This window comes from Larus michahellis, chromosome 2 (genome assembly GCF_964199755.1).
Source record: "Larus michahellis chromosome 2, bLarMic1.1, whole genome shotgun sequence".
NCBI classification, from domain to species: domain Eukaryota; kingdom Metazoa; phylum Chordata; class Aves; order Charadriiformes; family Laridae; genus Larus; species Larus michahellis.
Window position 1 is genome coordinate 112,716,225 of NC_133897.1, and position 16,802 is coordinate 112,733,026.

The 16,802-nt window shown below is 44.3% G+C and overlaps 1 protein-coding gene and 1 long non-coding RNA gene across 12 annotated transcripts in view; both read left to right on the forward strand.

Moving 5' to 3' along the window:
- Window positions 1-239: 239 nt before the first annotated feature.
- LOC141738402 (uncharacterized) lies at window positions 240-3,202 on the forward strand. The gene is made up of 3 exons (XR_012585381.1): window positions 240-338; window positions 1,047-1,224; window positions 2,930-3,202. It is a non-coding gene; the product is annotated as an uncharacterized LOC141738402 (long non-coding RNA).
- Window positions 3,203-3,542: 340 nt separating this feature from the next.
- The window catches only part of PIEZO2 (piezo type mechanosensitive ion channel component 2), a 321,861-nt gene continuing 308,601 nt past the window's right edge, over window positions 3,543-16,802 (forward strand). For 7 of the 11 annotated variants that reach the window (XM_074576624.1, XM_074576616.1, XM_074576622.1 and 4 more), the window contains exon 1: window positions 3,549-3,761. In XM_074576624.1, the coding sequence (XP_074432725.1) occupies window positions 3,698-3,761 (64 nt within the window). In that variant the 5' untranslated portion in view covers window positions 3,549-3,697. Of the gene's footprint in view, window positions 3,762-16,802 lie in introns of all 11 variants that reach the window. The other 4 variants (XM_074576617.1, XM_074576620.1, XM_074576627.1 and 1 more) reach the window with 2 other exon arrangements.

Genomic DNA, 16,802 nt, shown 5'->3' on the forward strand with positions numbered 1-16,802 from the left:
CTTGTTTATGTTATCCCAAGTCTGTGGGTGTCAGAACATTGCCATGAGTTCATGATTCAAACCGAAAAACAAATAAGATAGATGAGGCAATTAGAAGAAGTTTCTGAACAGTGATATTTTGGACAGTCAGTCAGGTCAACACAGTTAATTTCCATCAGCAGTTCTAATGTTCTACCTAACAGAATTGGTGATACAATATATTCTGGATTTTTTTTTCCCCCGGTAACTCTCTTGGCCTCTGAACTCTATTAACTGCAACTGGTTTTGCATATTGGATGAAGCAGGAATAATGTTTTTCCAAAATTCCCACAAGTTATTGCCACAGGAAAGGTGACAAGGTGAGGTGGAGCAAATCTCTTCACAGCTGAAGTTTGTTTCTTCTATTCCGCTTCCCTCTCTTCATTAAGGCCTCCTCAACTTCCCCACTGCCGAAATGTTTTCACCTGAGGTGGGGTGTTACACACCTGGTGATGGGTGGGTGGGGGTGTGTGGGTGTGGGTGGGGGTGTGGGTGTGGGTGGGGGTGGGGGTGTGTGTGTGTGTGTGATAGATCGATCGATCGATCGATCGATCGATCCTGGTGGTTGAAAAGAAGGGAAAGAAATGCTGGTAGGTGGTGAGATTGCTGTGTCTGCTTGCACAGCCTGGAATTTTCCTCTGGTTTGCAGAGGGAAAGACAAGAACTGTATGGTCCACAAGTGGGATTTCACTAAGTTGTATGCCCTTAGGGAAGAAACAGCCCTCCTGCTTTATATTCAAACTGCTTTTTATGTCACTTGCAAAACTGGTACTAGCTAAGTAAACTCCTGGCTGTCCTCCACATGTTGTTCTCTATTATATACACTTAATTCAACAGATGCTTTCCCCATTAATTCAGTTTCTCTTTCTGCATTACCTATTTCAGTCAGAGTCCTATGCTTTATTGTTTCCATGCTGGCTAATAGCGCTCCTCCAATTTTCAGGTTAATGCATTTACCGTTCCTGTCAACAGCTGAACTACAGAAGGTGTACACGTGGGTTTTTTTTTTACATTTCTTATCACTACAGAGGTATGGTTGGACGATGGATGTCTCTCTCGTTGTTCTTTCAAAAGTATGTGTATGCAAACAGTTAACTCCCGGCGGCTGTGAGGAAGAAATGTTGCCATTCACGCGAAAGACGTTTTAGCCAAAAGGTGGCACTGCGGCTGCACAGATTTTGCAGCAGATGAGCAGTCTGGCAGAAGGTAAGGAGCCACTCAATACATGTATTTTTAACTCCGCTTTTCATACCTTAGGAAAGGTAAGTATTGAAAACTGGCTAAGTATTTCCCAAACGTTAGAATAAAAATCGGTGCTTCGGAAAGAAAACAATTTGGTAGCTGTACTATAAAAGTAATAAATACTTTATCCTTGCTTTAGTGAATCTGAATGACTGAATAAAAAACCCCGATCGTATCTGAAAAGGTGCTGCCAAAGTGCACAGAATATTTCAGCCATGCATGTGTCCTACACATACAGGTCACTCCTATTAACTGCTTGCTTTGTAGCCTGTAAGGCAAAGGGAGCTTCCTTAGTAACTCTGAGTTTCTGAGACAGATCCCGCGGTCTTAAAACAATGCCGGGGTTGACTTTCCCCTGGGCTGATCAGATACTTCATTAGCAGATTAAGTACTACCGGATCCTAGCATTTTACCACCTGCAAACACGATCACTCAGCATATTCCCAAAGATGGATGCATACAGAAGCCTACACCAGAAGACTGAGAATCACGTATCCGGGCTTGGTTCAGTGTCCAGATGGTCCGGATGAGCTGCACCGGGCCTGACTGCAGGAAGGGAGGGAGCGATGTCCCCAGGCTGTGCCCCGCCACTGAGTTGTCACATTCATCCTGCTGGGACGGGGGCTGCGTTACCATCTCTGTTGAGGCAGACAGATGTTACGTTTAAACTCCATGCGCACGCTCATGTCCGAGTGGGAAAGGATGGTACTTCTTCCTCGGAGGCTTAGGATTTCATGATATGGGTCCTTTGTGATATGGCTCCTTTTAATGGACTTGTTAGGCGTATTGAATTAGCATCTGTAGCTGATTTTTCTTAGCTTTCCTGAGAATTTTCATGCATGTAAGTCTGGAGTTCTTTACTTTCTAGATATTCTAATGTCAGAGTCAGTGAGCCTGTTATATAGTATTTGACTATCTGAATAATTTGCCATTATTCATAAAACAAAAATTGGATATCCACATGGCTCAACACATGCCATTTGGACCCCCAAAACACAAAGATTTTCCTTTTTCTTTAAAAGGCCCTTTGTATTTTCCTGTGAGTCACACTCAAGTTTGCAAACATTTTTCTCTGCAACAGGGAGATAAAAATTATTATTTTTTTTTTTTTTAAAGCAAAGGGTGCTTAAGTAATCACAAGAGTAAAAAAGGCAGGACTTCAAGAGCAAATCTAAGACTTCTTAGGTTTGAAGTAGGACTGGATGAGGTCCTTCACCCAGAAGAAGTGCTGAGAATTCCCGTTGAGGGCTACAAGGTCGCTATTCCCGCTTTCCCCTGCTCCAGATCTCGCACGAGAGCCACAAGTTCTTTCCAGCACTGTCCCCGCCAAGAGGACGTTCTGTCTAAACTTGCCTGGTTTAAGCAGGAACGATTGCGGTGTGCTGCCGAAGACTAAATGGGCTTTTACTTGTATTAATATCAACATGCACAACTTTCTATTTTACAGCATCACCATTTCAACCCAAACTATTAGGTTTATCCAGCGCTCGCACCAGGGATGCACCAGCTGAGCCTTGAAACTGCCCCTTTAAACCCACAGCCCTTTCTAACCAGCACCATATTTTAACGGGTAAAATAGCTTTCCAGAAAAGTCAAACACATTCCAGCCACCGCAGATCTACTTTTTTCTTTTTTTTCTTTTTTTCTTTTTTTTTTTTTTTTTTTCCAGGCGACAACTTTCTGGTGGACCTAAACGCGCTGCTGAAACCTGGGCCGGGAAATGAAGCAATTGGAGAAAACTGGTTGTCCGCTCCAGGAAAAAAAAAAAAACAAACAACAAACAACACAAAATAAACCAACAAAAAATTAAGTGAAAAATAATAGTAATTTTTAAAAAATCAGGTTAAAAAAATATATATATATTCCAGTAAAAAAAAACACCCAAAGACCAACACGAAAAGAAGGGTTAAGGAAAACGGGAAAGCTCTAAGTGCAGAACGGGGGGGGGGCGACAGCGCAGTGGCAGGACGGTCCCAAGGGGGGTTGGGGGGGGGGGGCAGGAGCAGGCAGCGAGCGCCCGGCCCCCTGGCGGCGGGGCGGGGCGCGGGGCTGCCGCCGGCTGGGCCGACCCGGGAGCGGCGGAGCTGGGGGGCTGCCTGCTCCGCTCCGCGCTGCCGGCGGAGGGCGGTGGGGGGAGCCCCGAGGGGGCGGGCGTGTGTGTGTGTGTGTGTGTGTGTGTGTGCGTGTGTGCGTGTGTGCGTGCCCCGGCCCGGGGGGCGCGGCGCGGCGAGGCGCTGGTGGCACGGGCAGCCGCCGGGATGCGGCGGGAGGCGTGAGGCGGCGCGGCGGAGGCGAGGCGAGGCGAGGCGGGGGGACGGGCGATGCTCCGCCGGCGCGGCGGCTCCGTGCACGGGCGGATCTAAAAGCGGAGGTGGCGGCGCGCAGAGAGGGACGGCTCTCCGGCCGGCCGGCCGGCCGCGACCCCCGCCCCGCCGCGATGGCCACCGAGGTGGTGTGCGGGCTCACCTTCCGGCTGCTCCTGCCCGTGTGCCTGACTGCCGGTACGTCCCTACCTCCCTCCCTCCGTCGGTGGGTTGCGCGTCCCGGGGGCCGCAGGACCGTCCTCGCCGCCCGGCTTGGGGGATGCTGCGCTCTCCTTCCTCGCGGCTGCTCCCGCGTTCCTCTCTTTCCCCAAGAAACTTTTAAACTTCGCAGCTCACCCTTTATTTCTTACGTATTTGTTGTTATTAGGCGGGTTTTTTTGTTGCTGTCCTCTCTGGGGGTGCGGGGTTCGCACGTGTGGCGGGGGCTCCGCTCGCTGCCGCAGCGGCGGGGCGCGCAGCGGAGTGCGGGGCTCCGCGGTTCCTCGCTCAGGAAAAACTGCCGCTGGCTCCCGTGCCCCGCGTCGCCCCGCACCCTCGGGGAAGGCGTGAGAGAGAGGAGGATTCAGCCCTCCGGGCATTTTGGTTCATCTGTCTTGTTGGGGGTTCGGGGGTACTTTGTAAAAGCGAGGAGTGAGCGTGTTTGGGAAGGAGCGGCTCTCTAATTTACGGAGGTTTTTCAGGAGGGAGATTTTTCTCCTTTTGAGAGAGAAATTTCAGTTTATTAAATCGCGTTACTTAGCAGGCGGCCATCCAAGAAGGGAATTATTTTTGGATGGAGGACTGCGGTGTCCAGCCGTGGGTGAATATGTTAATATTAATCCGTGCCCTCCGCACAGTTTGAAAATAAAAGTCTGAAGAAGCAACGATCGCTCGTTAGGTCGGTAGGACGACGGGCTCGCCTCGAAAGCCGCGGTTGCGGAGGGCGGCGCGGCCGGGGCCGGGGCTGGTGCCTGGCGGGGCGGTGGGGGCCTGCGGGGCGGGAGGAGGGAAAGCGGGGGTCGGGGATGGTGCCCACTCCCCGCAGGGCGCGGAAAGAAACCCCTCGGCGGTCAGCCCCGCGCCGCGCATCCTCCGCGGGCGGCGGAGCGGTGCCGGCTGTACTTTGCGCGGCCGCCGCGGGGCTGCCGGGACGGTCCCGGCCGCCGCCAGCCCCTTCCCGGTCCCCTTCCTGGCCTCCCAGGACAGGGCTGCCCAGCGGCCCCCCGAAACACGCAGACTTCCCAGGGCTTTGCCCTTGACAAGCCCCGTGGTGGCCTGGCCAACGCCGCTCGATCTCAGCATCTTCCCTCTGCCGTGCCTGAAGGTCGCAGACGCTCTCGATCCAGGTGCCCTCCACTGCCTCCGACTTCTCCGGGAATGAGGACATGGACCCTATCCTCAGCCCCGCCAGAGGCGTGTGGGACCCAGGCCGCTCCCTGGTGCCCTGTGGTGTGCAGCCCCGTTTGTTTTCATGGACTGGCAGTGAAAATGCGCTTTTCCCCCCCGTTGCTTTGGTTGAGGTGGTGTGGTGAGTGCTGTTAGCGGGGTTGTACGAAGGGTGAGATGGAGGCAGCTTTCCAGCCCATCACCAGTGCTTACACCCGCTTTCTGCGCCTTCCAAAGCCTGTGGTCCCTCTGCAGGTGCCTAGCCCTGCACTTGATGGCCACCGCTGGGTCTGGGGAGGCCGTATTTCCCCAGGCCCATGGCAGCAGGTGAGGGCCCCCGCCTGCTTTGAGGCCATCCCTGTGCAATCTGGTGTCAGTGCCTTGGTGGTTTGTGGGAATGCTGTGTGTGGAGGAGCTGGGTGGTGGTGGATGTGGCTGGCAGCAGGTTGCCCTCGAGGCCAAGGGGTGGTGGTACCAGGCAGGTCTTTCAGTGCTGGGTACAGGGCACCCCTTGTTTGAAACCTGTTGGGCTCCGTCAGTGTTTTCTTTAGTCTTGTGAAAGATGTTTGGGTTATGGATGAGGATGATTTTGCTGAAAAGACACGTGGGGAGAAGGGAAAATTCTAGAAAATAGGTCGTGTTCAGGTGGAATTTGTTTATACTATTCCTAATAACATAATATATAGCTGTGATACTGGAATAGTGCTGGTATTGTTCTTCAAGGTGCTCACTCTGGTTCTTGCCAAACTCTTTCTGTATCAAAACAAGTCAGATAAAACTGTTTTGCTGTCCTGGTTCCTGATATTTAGTAATGCAGAGGTATTTTCGCATTGCAGTAGTATCTCCACAGATGAGAACTGATGTTGTCATGAATTGCTTATGGTCATAAATCTTATTAATTGAAGGTTAATCGAAACATAAAACCTGAAGGAGGGACTTCCCGTATTGAGTATGAAAAAGAAATCCCGCTGCGGAGCTTTTGGTTTTGGACCCAGTGATCTTATTCAGTTGGATTTGAGAGAGGAATCAGTAAATGAACAAACATCTTTTCTCTTAGCTTAATTTACTGTGTCTGTAGGTGTTGTTCTTTTCCCCTCTACAAGCTGTTAGCAGAGTTCTCACTGGGGTGAAACCTAGTTCAGGCTGCTTCACTTCTCCACTTCTCTTCCATCCGCACCTGAGTTATCTCTGAGCCAATGCTCTCCTCCTTTCCAAGGCATCAAGAAAGTGTTTTGTGGGCTTCTGGAAAAAGGCTTTTTAGAGTTCATATATCAGGGTGATGTTTTTTGTATGACTTACGGTGAGGTTACATCCGCAGCTGAAAAGCTGCCACGAGGATGCAGAGTGATGCCTTGTGTCTCCTGCCCCTGTCTGAGCAGTAAATGCGTCCGGCAGTGCCAAAAGGGTGGAAACGCAGAGTTGTTCTTTTGGTTCAGAATCTCTGTGTGTGTGATTTTAAAATGCTAGGTAGGTTACTCTAGTTTCTCATCGTGGTATGATTTGCTTTTCTGTTTCTAAGAGTAGAAAGTAACAAGGTTGGAGAGCCCTGAGGAGGTGTGTGGAGGACTATGGCAGCTGTGGCAAACTTGTTAAAAATAATGCATCCGCTAAGCTGAAAGATGATTTCTTTAAATACTTTAGAAATGGTTAATGCTTTAAATCCTTCATACTTTAGTATACTTTATAGTATAATAATATACTTTTTTTTAAAAGCAAGTAAAATTTAATACTAACGCTAGTTATCTTTGCTCGTATGAAGTACTTTCCAAGCATTGATTAGGACCACGTAACTGAGATAACACAATTCCTTATAAGAATTTTTTAGGATCAGATCTGTAGCACTGAAGAGTGTAATCTTGTGCAGGTAAGCCTAGATGTATCCATTTATAGCTCAAGAATGACGTGTCTTGAGCGTCTGCTGAAGACAGGAAATTTAACATGCGTAAAACGAAAGACTTTGGAGATTGAAAAGCTGACTGTGGGCTTATGACTTCAAAGTTGATCCACCATCATGTTATTTTCATGATAAAATCTTATGTTCAGTCTGTTGCGAACCTGGAGCTTAAACGATAGCTCAGAGTAATGTGAAACTTCCTTGAAAATGAAGTCTTGTGTTCTGCAGTAAACCAGAGAGAATTGGATTTGTTGTTCTTTTTTTTTTTTTTTTTAGTGAGATTACTGCAATGTGGTATTTTCCTGTATCATAGTAGTACAATGGTGAAAAAACAAATACTAAAATGGAGGAGAGGGAGCTTTTGGCACTGGAGGTGGGAAGCGGGCTTTTTGTGTTTTGTTTTTTTAAAGTTTGAGCCCTGGCATGAACCTGTCTCTCTTCATAACTCATCTGAACTTGAAACATGCAAAACGTGATTTGTCTCTCTGACATAAGGCATCAGAACAATCTTTTGCTAATTGCTTTCTTTGGTTTATAAAAACTTGAACCACAAAGCTGCGGTTTACATCACTTCATAACAATTTTTAATTATTCTGCTTCCAATTGTTTTACTTCACACACAATTCATTAATTTTCTTTTAAGCAAAATATTATTATTTTCAAATGGGATGCTGGGGGGAAAAAAAAAATGCTTAGAGAGAACAGCTTTCTCTGGTTTTTTGACTGATGCTGCTGGCTTGTGTGTTACCAGCAAAGAAGCTTCAGTGAAGTAGCTGCCTGGCCCGAGTGCTTCCGACAAGTTACACTTGCTTTCTGAACTCCTGAATTTTGACTCTGAAGTAAGAATTGTAGGAACTTCTAGAAAGTTGGGGGTTTTTTGTTGCTTTTTTTTTTTGTTTGGTTTGGTTTTTGGTTTGGTTTTTTTTTTTTTTTTTTTGAGAGGGTGAGCACAGGTATCAGTGTTTGGTAAGTGATGGCAGGTAAAAAGAAAATACTTCAGAGGTTTTGTAGGTGACAGAGTTCAGATGTTAGTCGGAAGTTTTCACTTGTTTCTTCAAGCCAAGTCTTTGAACTCCTGGCAAATAGCGGGAGTTGCTTTTATTTCTCCTTTCAGTGACTGTGATTCATCAGAATGATACCGAATGAATCAGAGCGATCATCTCTTCAGGATATAAACAATGTGCTACAGAGAATATTTTTTTAAAGCATACAGAGTATTTTCAAAACCAGGTATATTCAGTTGTTGCAAGTTCCTCGGAGGGACTGAGGTCCTTGTTCTGCCTTGCAAGGAAAAGGTAGATTCCAACAGGCTTGGCTGCTCTGTGACTTTTATCCCCAAATTAACTAGTATTGTTGAAAACTTTGGAGGGGAAATATCTGCATTACTACATTAGCAGGTATTAAAATGCTGTTAAAATCATGTGTTTTAAAGAGTGTTTCAGAATCCAATACCTCCCTATATGTTTTGATGTGTTAAACTATTGCTAGTCACGTTTTCTATAGATAAAGTTGGACGACTCTGTAATATTAAGGCAAGTCTGTGGAGACAGTGAACCGTGCCGTGCTTGGATTATTAGTTTTTTGGGTACTTGTCATTGATTTCACTGGAGATAACTGTTCAAAAATGGTGGTAAAATACGACATTTTGTTGTGGTTTTCAGGCGACTGAATGATTTTTATGTGCCCGTCTGTACAGGTGATGTCAAGGTGATGACAAAGCAAATTGTGCTGCAGGACGGTTCGGACGAGAGGGCAATTTGCGTAGTGACATTGCATGTGACAGTAACAGTACACACGTGTGGATGTGTGTGTATACATACTCACTAAAAACCTCTGACATATTCTTAAAGTTGAAACGAATTTCACGATAGTCAGTGAGAGCGCTGCTTGGTATGCTCTGAAATTGGTTAGTTACTGAAAAGAAGGCAAAGAAAGGTTAAACTTTTTTCTTTTTTGTCATTATAGTGGCACTGGGGAATATTTATCGTGATGTACTGAGAAGAATGATAGGGACCAGCATGAGGGAGATTCACAGAGACTTCCCGTTATGTTTTAAAACTCTGTTGTTGTCCCAAAACACTCATAAAAGTGTTAGTCACAGCAACAAAAAGTCTAGGAACCCCTTAATGGGTAGCATGCTAAAAAAACCCACAAAACAAACTTGGATGCCAGTTTGCACAAGAGATCCTAAAATGGCTGTTAGGTTTCCTTCCCCTCTTCAAATGCTTTAGAAATTTATCTGGCTTCTTTTATTAAAGGAAGTTTTTCCTAGTTCAATGGGAGCAGGTGAAAGGTGTCAAGGGGAAGAAATATATACAACCTTGCTGGAGCAACATTTTCCAGGCTCGTAGGCATAGGGTTAGATTTTTCTTGTGCGCAGAAAGCAAATGTCATTTCAGTCTCTGTGGCTTCCATCTTAGGTCAATTAAGATCCAGAGAAAAGTGTTTTGGAGAGAGCGGGGAGGCAGCAGTCGCCTGCAGGCAGGGTGCTCCATCTCTTCTGTAATAGCCATCTCAGGTTGACTGCCTCTGCTTCCCCCTAGCACACAGGCTGGGAAACTCTATTTAAAGAGGCATCCTACAAAAAATGGGAATAAAACGTCTCTCCTTAAGTTCTTACCACCTCTGCTTATTTATCCGAACCGTTCTGTTAAGGGGTTTGAATCCGCTTAATGGTGAAGATGAGATAAAGCCAGAACCTATACATTTGCAGGGCTTAGGGCTTGCCCGGAAGGTAACTCATTCCACAGGCAGTATTGAACTTGGGAATGGAAATCAGTGGGAGGCAGTTGATTGGAGAGAGTTACTTGGAGAAAGTGGACAACTGGCCTGGTGACTGTAGGAACCGGAAAGCGTTTGGATGCTTTGTTTGTAGTGCTGGAGCTCACGGGTATCGGTTGCAAGTCATGTCACGCGTGGAATTCCCTTTCGGTCTTTTAAACTACAGGTACAACACTGAGCTGTAGATCTGGTTTTTTAATCGGAGCAGTCAAATCATAGCATGAAATGACAGAACTGTTGTGTGTTTTGGGAACAGGTAACTCATTTTTTCTGAGGGAGGTCAAGGAGAAGAATGGTACTCTTGTTGCACCTGTACATGTATAGCCACAGTGCTCTTTGATTTCAGGTAATTTCCTAGAAGCCCAGAAATGTGGGAAACAAAAATTCTTAGACAGCGGGCTGGGGGGACAGAGTGCAACGATTTTAACCACTAAGCACTGAAATAATTTTGTGGTGCAGCTTTACCAGCATGTCTGTTGGAGTTGCAAATGCTGTCAAAAGCAGACCAACTTCAGAATGGCTGGTGGTGCTAGAAGGACTCTTGGAAGGCAATATTAAACGGATCGCGTCTGAGAGGGACTTCAAATGATGTGCCCCTTCGTAACAGTAAAATCTTTTTCACATCCGTGTAACGCTCCTGGATGTTTGCACTCCGGCTTTTCTTCTTGACATCTCTTTTCTCTTTTCATGTTGAAATGCTAGCCCTTGTGAAGCTGCAGTGTCTTATTTCGAGGATAATGTACTTGAAGAACATCAGCAACTGCTTTCTCACGTCGGACTGCAGCACTCTAAGAAACGGCCTGTTTGCTTTCTGTCATGAAGAACGATGCTAGCAATTGCTAATTAGTGAAGGAGTCTTTGTAGTCAAGTAGATTGTACAAGCCTTTGTAATATCTTTATGCGGTTCTAAAGATGCTGAAGTACGACTTGCTAAGCTAGTAAAAGGCTGTATAGCGAGTCTTTGGGGTTGGTTTGTTTTTTTCTGTGCTGCAGCAAATCGATCAGTATTTGTAACTAAATCAATCCAGCTTTGTTTTCCAGGGGTAAAAGTTTGCTGTAACATTACTTTTGTGGTGATCACAGGTCTTCGTGCTGTTGTCTTGACAGGTCTCTGAAGCTGAGCAGGTCAGAAGCTGCCAGCGTGCAGATAAGAAGTTTTCAGAAAAAGTGCAGGTGTTGCTGGCAGGAATATGAGTGTACTGGCAGAAACTGGTATACTGGGGGTTATTTTGTCAGATAAACCAGCTTAAGATTTTGAACATTAAAAAAAAAAAAAGTCCACAAGTTGAATTATATAATATCTTTATTTTGGTGCATTTGTTAGAAGCATGTCCTTTGATGTATTACCTTCAGGATGTGGTTGAATTAATGCACTTCTCTCCTGAGAGTCTTACCTGTCCATTTCCCGTCTCAAGTAGGTGGTTGTAAAACATGAACGTCACATTAAGGTTGCTATTCCGTATCTTAATTTCTTTTACATCTTTAATTATGAGCAGCAGTGTTAGCTTTGATAATATCCTGTAGCAATGAATTCCGTGGGTGAACTCTGCCGTGAATAAAAAGGAGTACTCTTTAATTCGTTTTCAGTTTGTTGCCTTAGTAAATAATCCTTTGGATGGGAAAAAGTATGTATAATCACTTAAATCAACAACAGTCTAGTGTTCTGTTTACTCTAACGCTTTAGAAAAACATTTGCAAGGCATAAAATCAACCGTTAAGATTAACTGTAGAAATTAACAGCTCTGAGTTTCCTATCAATTGTCCAGGTCTGAAGAGAAAGGGATGAGGATTATGTAAATCTGCCTTCCCCATAAATAAAGAGTTTTGGGACACCATACTTTTACAATTTGAATCATTAGGAGCGCAGCGTAGCGCTGCTTCTCCGAGCTCATTCATATAGTCTTCAGTTTGGAAGCTCTTTTGGAAATGAAGTAAAATTTAAAGAAGTGAGTCGGTGTGTTTGTGAGCGATACACTAATCGCTCCCTTTTTGGCAAAATACTACAAAGCACGGGACTGCAGACATTACATACTCTGTCTACTGTTTCCAAGCCACTGATTTGTTAATGTAGCTTGACAGAGCCATAACTTAAAACTGAAGTGTTTAAGTGGTATTAGAGTGAGGGTCAGTCCTGCTCCTTGTTCAGAAGTTGCATGGGAGACTGAAAATTATTTCCTTAACAGATAAGGGGGTGTGTTCCGGATTCTCACTGTGCTGAAGGATACGCAAACCCTATGTGGGTAAAGAGATGCTAAACCAGTGCTGTCTTTTCCCTAGTGGTGCTAATACCACGCAATGAACTGTATGCTGGTGTTTGTTTTGGTGAAAGACATGCTATTAGAGAAATTAGCTCCTGGGTAATTTGAGGAACTCATAACTCCTTTTGCTAGCGGTCCTTTATTCCAATTTGCAAGTATATGTGTAGCTTTTAACCTTAGTTTAGCTTTTGTTAGATGCAGATTGAGGTTGGAAAGGCTCAGAAAGGAACCATCAGTGAAACATATTAGATAGGTTGTGTACCCCCCACCTTGTAATCTGAAAGTAAGCCTTTCTCCAAATTGATAGATCTCCAACTGTATCACGGGATGCTGATTACAGCATTACATATCAGTGATATCGTTGATCTGCTTGTCTAGGAAATCACCCGCTAACCTCTAGCAAGCAAGTACAGTGACATATACTTTTAATTTTGCTTTAATACGTGCTCATATGTTGGAAAATGTCTGGAACATGCAAAATGTTTGCATGGTGGCTGCACCTGTTTGTGTTGTGTTTTTCTTCCCTTGCTATATTTGTGGCTTTTTATGAATTCTTTCAGAAGAGCAGTTTCCTGGTCACTGAGAATAGATTAATTCATAAGCCAAGGGCAAGTGAGGGAAATTTGGCTCCAGAAATCCTGATTTATGTAGAAAACTCTTACTACCATAAAAAAATATTAGCTCATGTTGTCATTTTGTTGGCCTACTTCTATGAGAGTATTGTTAAACAATATTCATAGCTGTAATATGATTGCTAAAACATGTTTCAATTCATCGGTCCTTCGCTCAGCGCTTAGAATTTTAAAGACCTGTCCTGTTACATTCCTTAATAACGCCACATTTTTTTGACACAGATACATACTTATATCCACTTCCACAAGACAACAACCTAAAAGAAACTAAATGTTTTAACCTTTTGAAACTTCGTCAGAGACCAGACTTTCTGGGATATGTGTATTACAGGGTATCTTTTAGAAGGAGCACACTTTCAGTTGCAAGCATGGAATTATAATTACTTTCTATAATTCTATAATTACTTTCTATAATTCTATAATTACTTTCTACATTTTTGCATGAGTCATTGGTAACATCATTTTCTTTGATGGCAATAATTGTATGTTTCTGTGTAGAAAATCGTAGAGAAATATTTACACCTTTTCTGAACGGTAGATTATAATATTGTTTTCTTCAGGTTGTAGTGCTGTCAGTCAAAGAAATTCCATTGTGATACATGTGCCACCAGCCAGAGAAGCTGCATGATCTTTTTGGTTCTTTCTCTTCCTTCTTTCTTCTGTAGACATTTAACACGTGTCAAATTAGTGTTTAATTTAGAGAACAAAGATCAGTGAAGTATGACCCATCTCTCTTTTTTGTTACCTAAATGCTAGGCATGTGTATTTGCAGTATAGTGCTATGTAAATAATAAATACCACTTCCATAGCTTATTTTCTATAAATTGCAAGGAAATCAATAACGAGCTTTTTTAAAAAATAAATCCTTTGGATAAAACGCCATTCTTCTGTTCTTAAAAACAAAGCTTCTGGTAAAGATGATCAAGTTTAGCGCTTTCTTCCATCATTTCAGTGTATAATTGAGGAAGAAAACCAAACCCAATGTGGTACTGTGTCTGTTTGTCGCTTTGTGAAAATATGTTTCAACTGGGAAGATCTTAATCTCCATAGTTTGTGCTTTTCAGTACAGTGCTTCTTATAAACCTGTATACAGACTTTGATGTTCACATTTTCACTGACCTTGTTGATTGTCTTCTTCTGAAATCTGATCAGGTTTCTTCTTGTAACAGAACAGAACAAAAGCCTCTCCTATGGTTTTAAAGATTTTTTTTTTTATTAACTGTTTTCATACATTTGCTAATTAGAGGAACTCTTTGTGATTTATTTATATGATAAATGAGCTTCTCCTTCTTGCCTACTGTGACACATTTTTTCTTTTACTAAGGTTTCATGCTCTTCTCGCCGTGTGGTACATTGGTCAGGACCTTTGATCTTTGTTGGGCAAAAATGTGTGTGTCCATATTACTATAAAAATGCACTTCCCTTCTTGCTCCCTGGGAGGGGCCTGTCATTTCCGTGGGGTGTAGTTGTGTTCGAAAGTCTTCCTTATGTGCTTGTTAGCATGGCGGATCGTACAGCTTAGCTCAGAGCTTCACTGTTTCCTTACTCTCTGGTGAAACGACCTTCACATTCCCTAAGGTACAGCACAGAAAAAACACAGTGGATGGGGGAGAAAAGCCTCGTCAGCCACACAAGTCATATTTACTCTGTACCACACGAGCCTTAAATGTACTCCCACCTCCTTTTGAAATAAATCCAATAATTGACTTAATCTCCTTCTGTAATGGCTGGTTGCTCTTAACGGTGGGCCTTGTAATACTTGGAAGGGTTAGCGTTCAGTGACGTTTGTTTTCCATCACTCTTCTGCAAGTGATGTCTTTGTCATGAGAGAAGTCCCTAGTCTGAGAAGACTGACCCTATTTTACACTTCCTCAACCCAATGCCGCTTTTTTCCCCAAGTTCTAATCTTTCGATTTGTTTGACCTTGAAACACAATGCCTATGTGTATACTCTTCAGGCAAAATATAATACGAAAAATACTGTGTATATATACAATTTTATTGATATAATGTATTGTAAAATACCCTTCTGTAGTGTTTAACCCGTCAGCCATTTGTTCTTATTGAACTGAGTCAACAAACTCTATCATCGTGGCCATTAGTGTACACAAACATCAAAACCTGTTTCTCACAGCTTTTCATTGTCATCTGCAAATATAGCGTCACAGTTGCTTGAAGACCTCTACAAATATGTTTCTTGTTAATTTGCTGAAAGCGAAAATAAGCATAGTCTTTTTATGCGTGTTTAAAAAGATCCTTGCAGTTCATTGTACCGCTGCGATTTTAAGCAAAAATTGCTTTAAGATACAACAACCTTATGTGAAATAGGCCACTGGCAACTTCTGGCAGCCTCAGGCAGCCACTCCTAATATCTAGATTTTTATCATAGCATGCAGACATACTGAGGGGTGTAGATAACCCCACTGTGCCCTTTTGAGGGTCTAGAAATGAAGGTTGGCCTAACCATTTAAGTTGATCCCTTCCCACAGGAAGAGGAGAAGTCCACATTAAAATGCAGAAAAGAGACAATACACAAATTCTGTTTCCTACAACTTGGCAGCTTGTTCATGAGTTATACTGGCAATGGTAAGGAAGTGGCAGAAGGTCCCAAATGATCATTATTGTGCCCTGGAGGATGAAGCTGTTGGAATTGCTAGAATTGCAGAAGGAGGAGGATATCAGGTTACTTCCTGCCTGTATTTACTGTTAGTATATTTGGGGGCATTCTGTTTGTTTCTTTCCCCTGTGGAGGAAGCTGTTTTCCTGTCGTCCTTGACATGGAAAAGTAGTACAATTGTTCCAACGCTACACAATATTGCAAACTGGAAGGAACAAGAAAGTCTCATTACCAGAGTATTCTGCCTGCATAATTAATACATGTTAGTCATTGTTGAAATACACTGAAATAAGAATGTAGCAGTTGTTGAAAAGAAAACAAGAAGGATGAGATAGCTGAGTCGTTGAAACTAGCATCTGTTTTGAGGAGAAAGAATGACGTTCTCCTGTGGGACAAATAATTCCATAGTTACTCAGTTTGGGTTTCTCATACATTCTTTTGAAGCGGTTAAGGTTGTCCGCTCCCCTGCAAGGTTTCTGGGGTGATTACAGGATGGGCTCTAGTCTGTCTGGTGTTTCCCTCTTCATAGGATCCCAGGCCAGAAGGCACCTCAGGAGGTCTCTTCTCCAATCTTCTGCTCAGTGCAACACGGAATTTAGACGTGATTGCTCAGCGCTTTTTCCCATTGCGTTTTGAATGTTTCTGAGAGGGGAGGTCTACAACCTCTTCCAGTGCTTAGTTAGCCTCACAGTGATTGGTTTGGTTTTTTCTTTCCACCCATATATCCTCCCCACTTCAGTTTGTGACCCTTGTCTCTCAGTATGCACCTTTTTAAAAAGCCTGGCTCTGTCTTTTCTATAACCTCCCCTTAGGTGTCAGGGGGCTACTGTGAGGTGCCCCTGAAGCTGTCGCATCTCGTCCTGCAGCCTCTCCTCATGCGACTTTAAGCTCCCGCTCCGACTGTCTTGGGGACTTGTTGAAGTTTATCGACATATTTATTGTCCTGAGAGGGGGACAAAATTGCACGTGGTATAGAATCATATAATAGTTTGGGTTGGAAGGGACCTTAAAGATCATTTAGGTCCAACCTCCTGCCATGGGCAGGGACACCTCCCACTAGAACAGGCTGCTCAAAGCCCCATCCAGCCTGGCCTTGAACGCTTCCAGGGATGGGGCTTCCACGACTTCCCTGGGCAACCTGTGCCAGTGTCTCACCACCCTCATAGTGAAGAATTTCTTCCTGATACCTAATCTGAATCTACCCTCTTTCAATTCAAAACTGTTAACTCTTGTCCCATGACTATACTTCCTCATAAAGACCCCTCCCCCCAGCTTTCCTGTAGGCTGCCTTTAGGTACTGGAAGGCTGCTAGAAGGACCTGCTCCAACACGGCCATGTCCTTCTTATGTTGGGGGCTCCAGAGCTGGATGCAGTACTCTGGGTGGGGTCTCATGAGAGAGGAGTAGAGGGGCAGAATCACCTCCCTCAACCTGTTGGTCATGCTTCTTTTGATGCAGCCCAGGATGTGGTTGGCTTTCTGGTCTGCAAGCACACGTTGCCAGCTCATGTTGAACTTCTCATCCACCAACACCCTGAAGTCTTTCTCCTCAGGGCCGCTCTCAATCCATTCTCCACCCAATCTGTATTTGTGATTGGAATTGCTGCAACCCATGTGCAGGACCTTGCACTTGGCCTTGTTGAACTTCATGAGGTTCGCACAGGCCCACCTCTC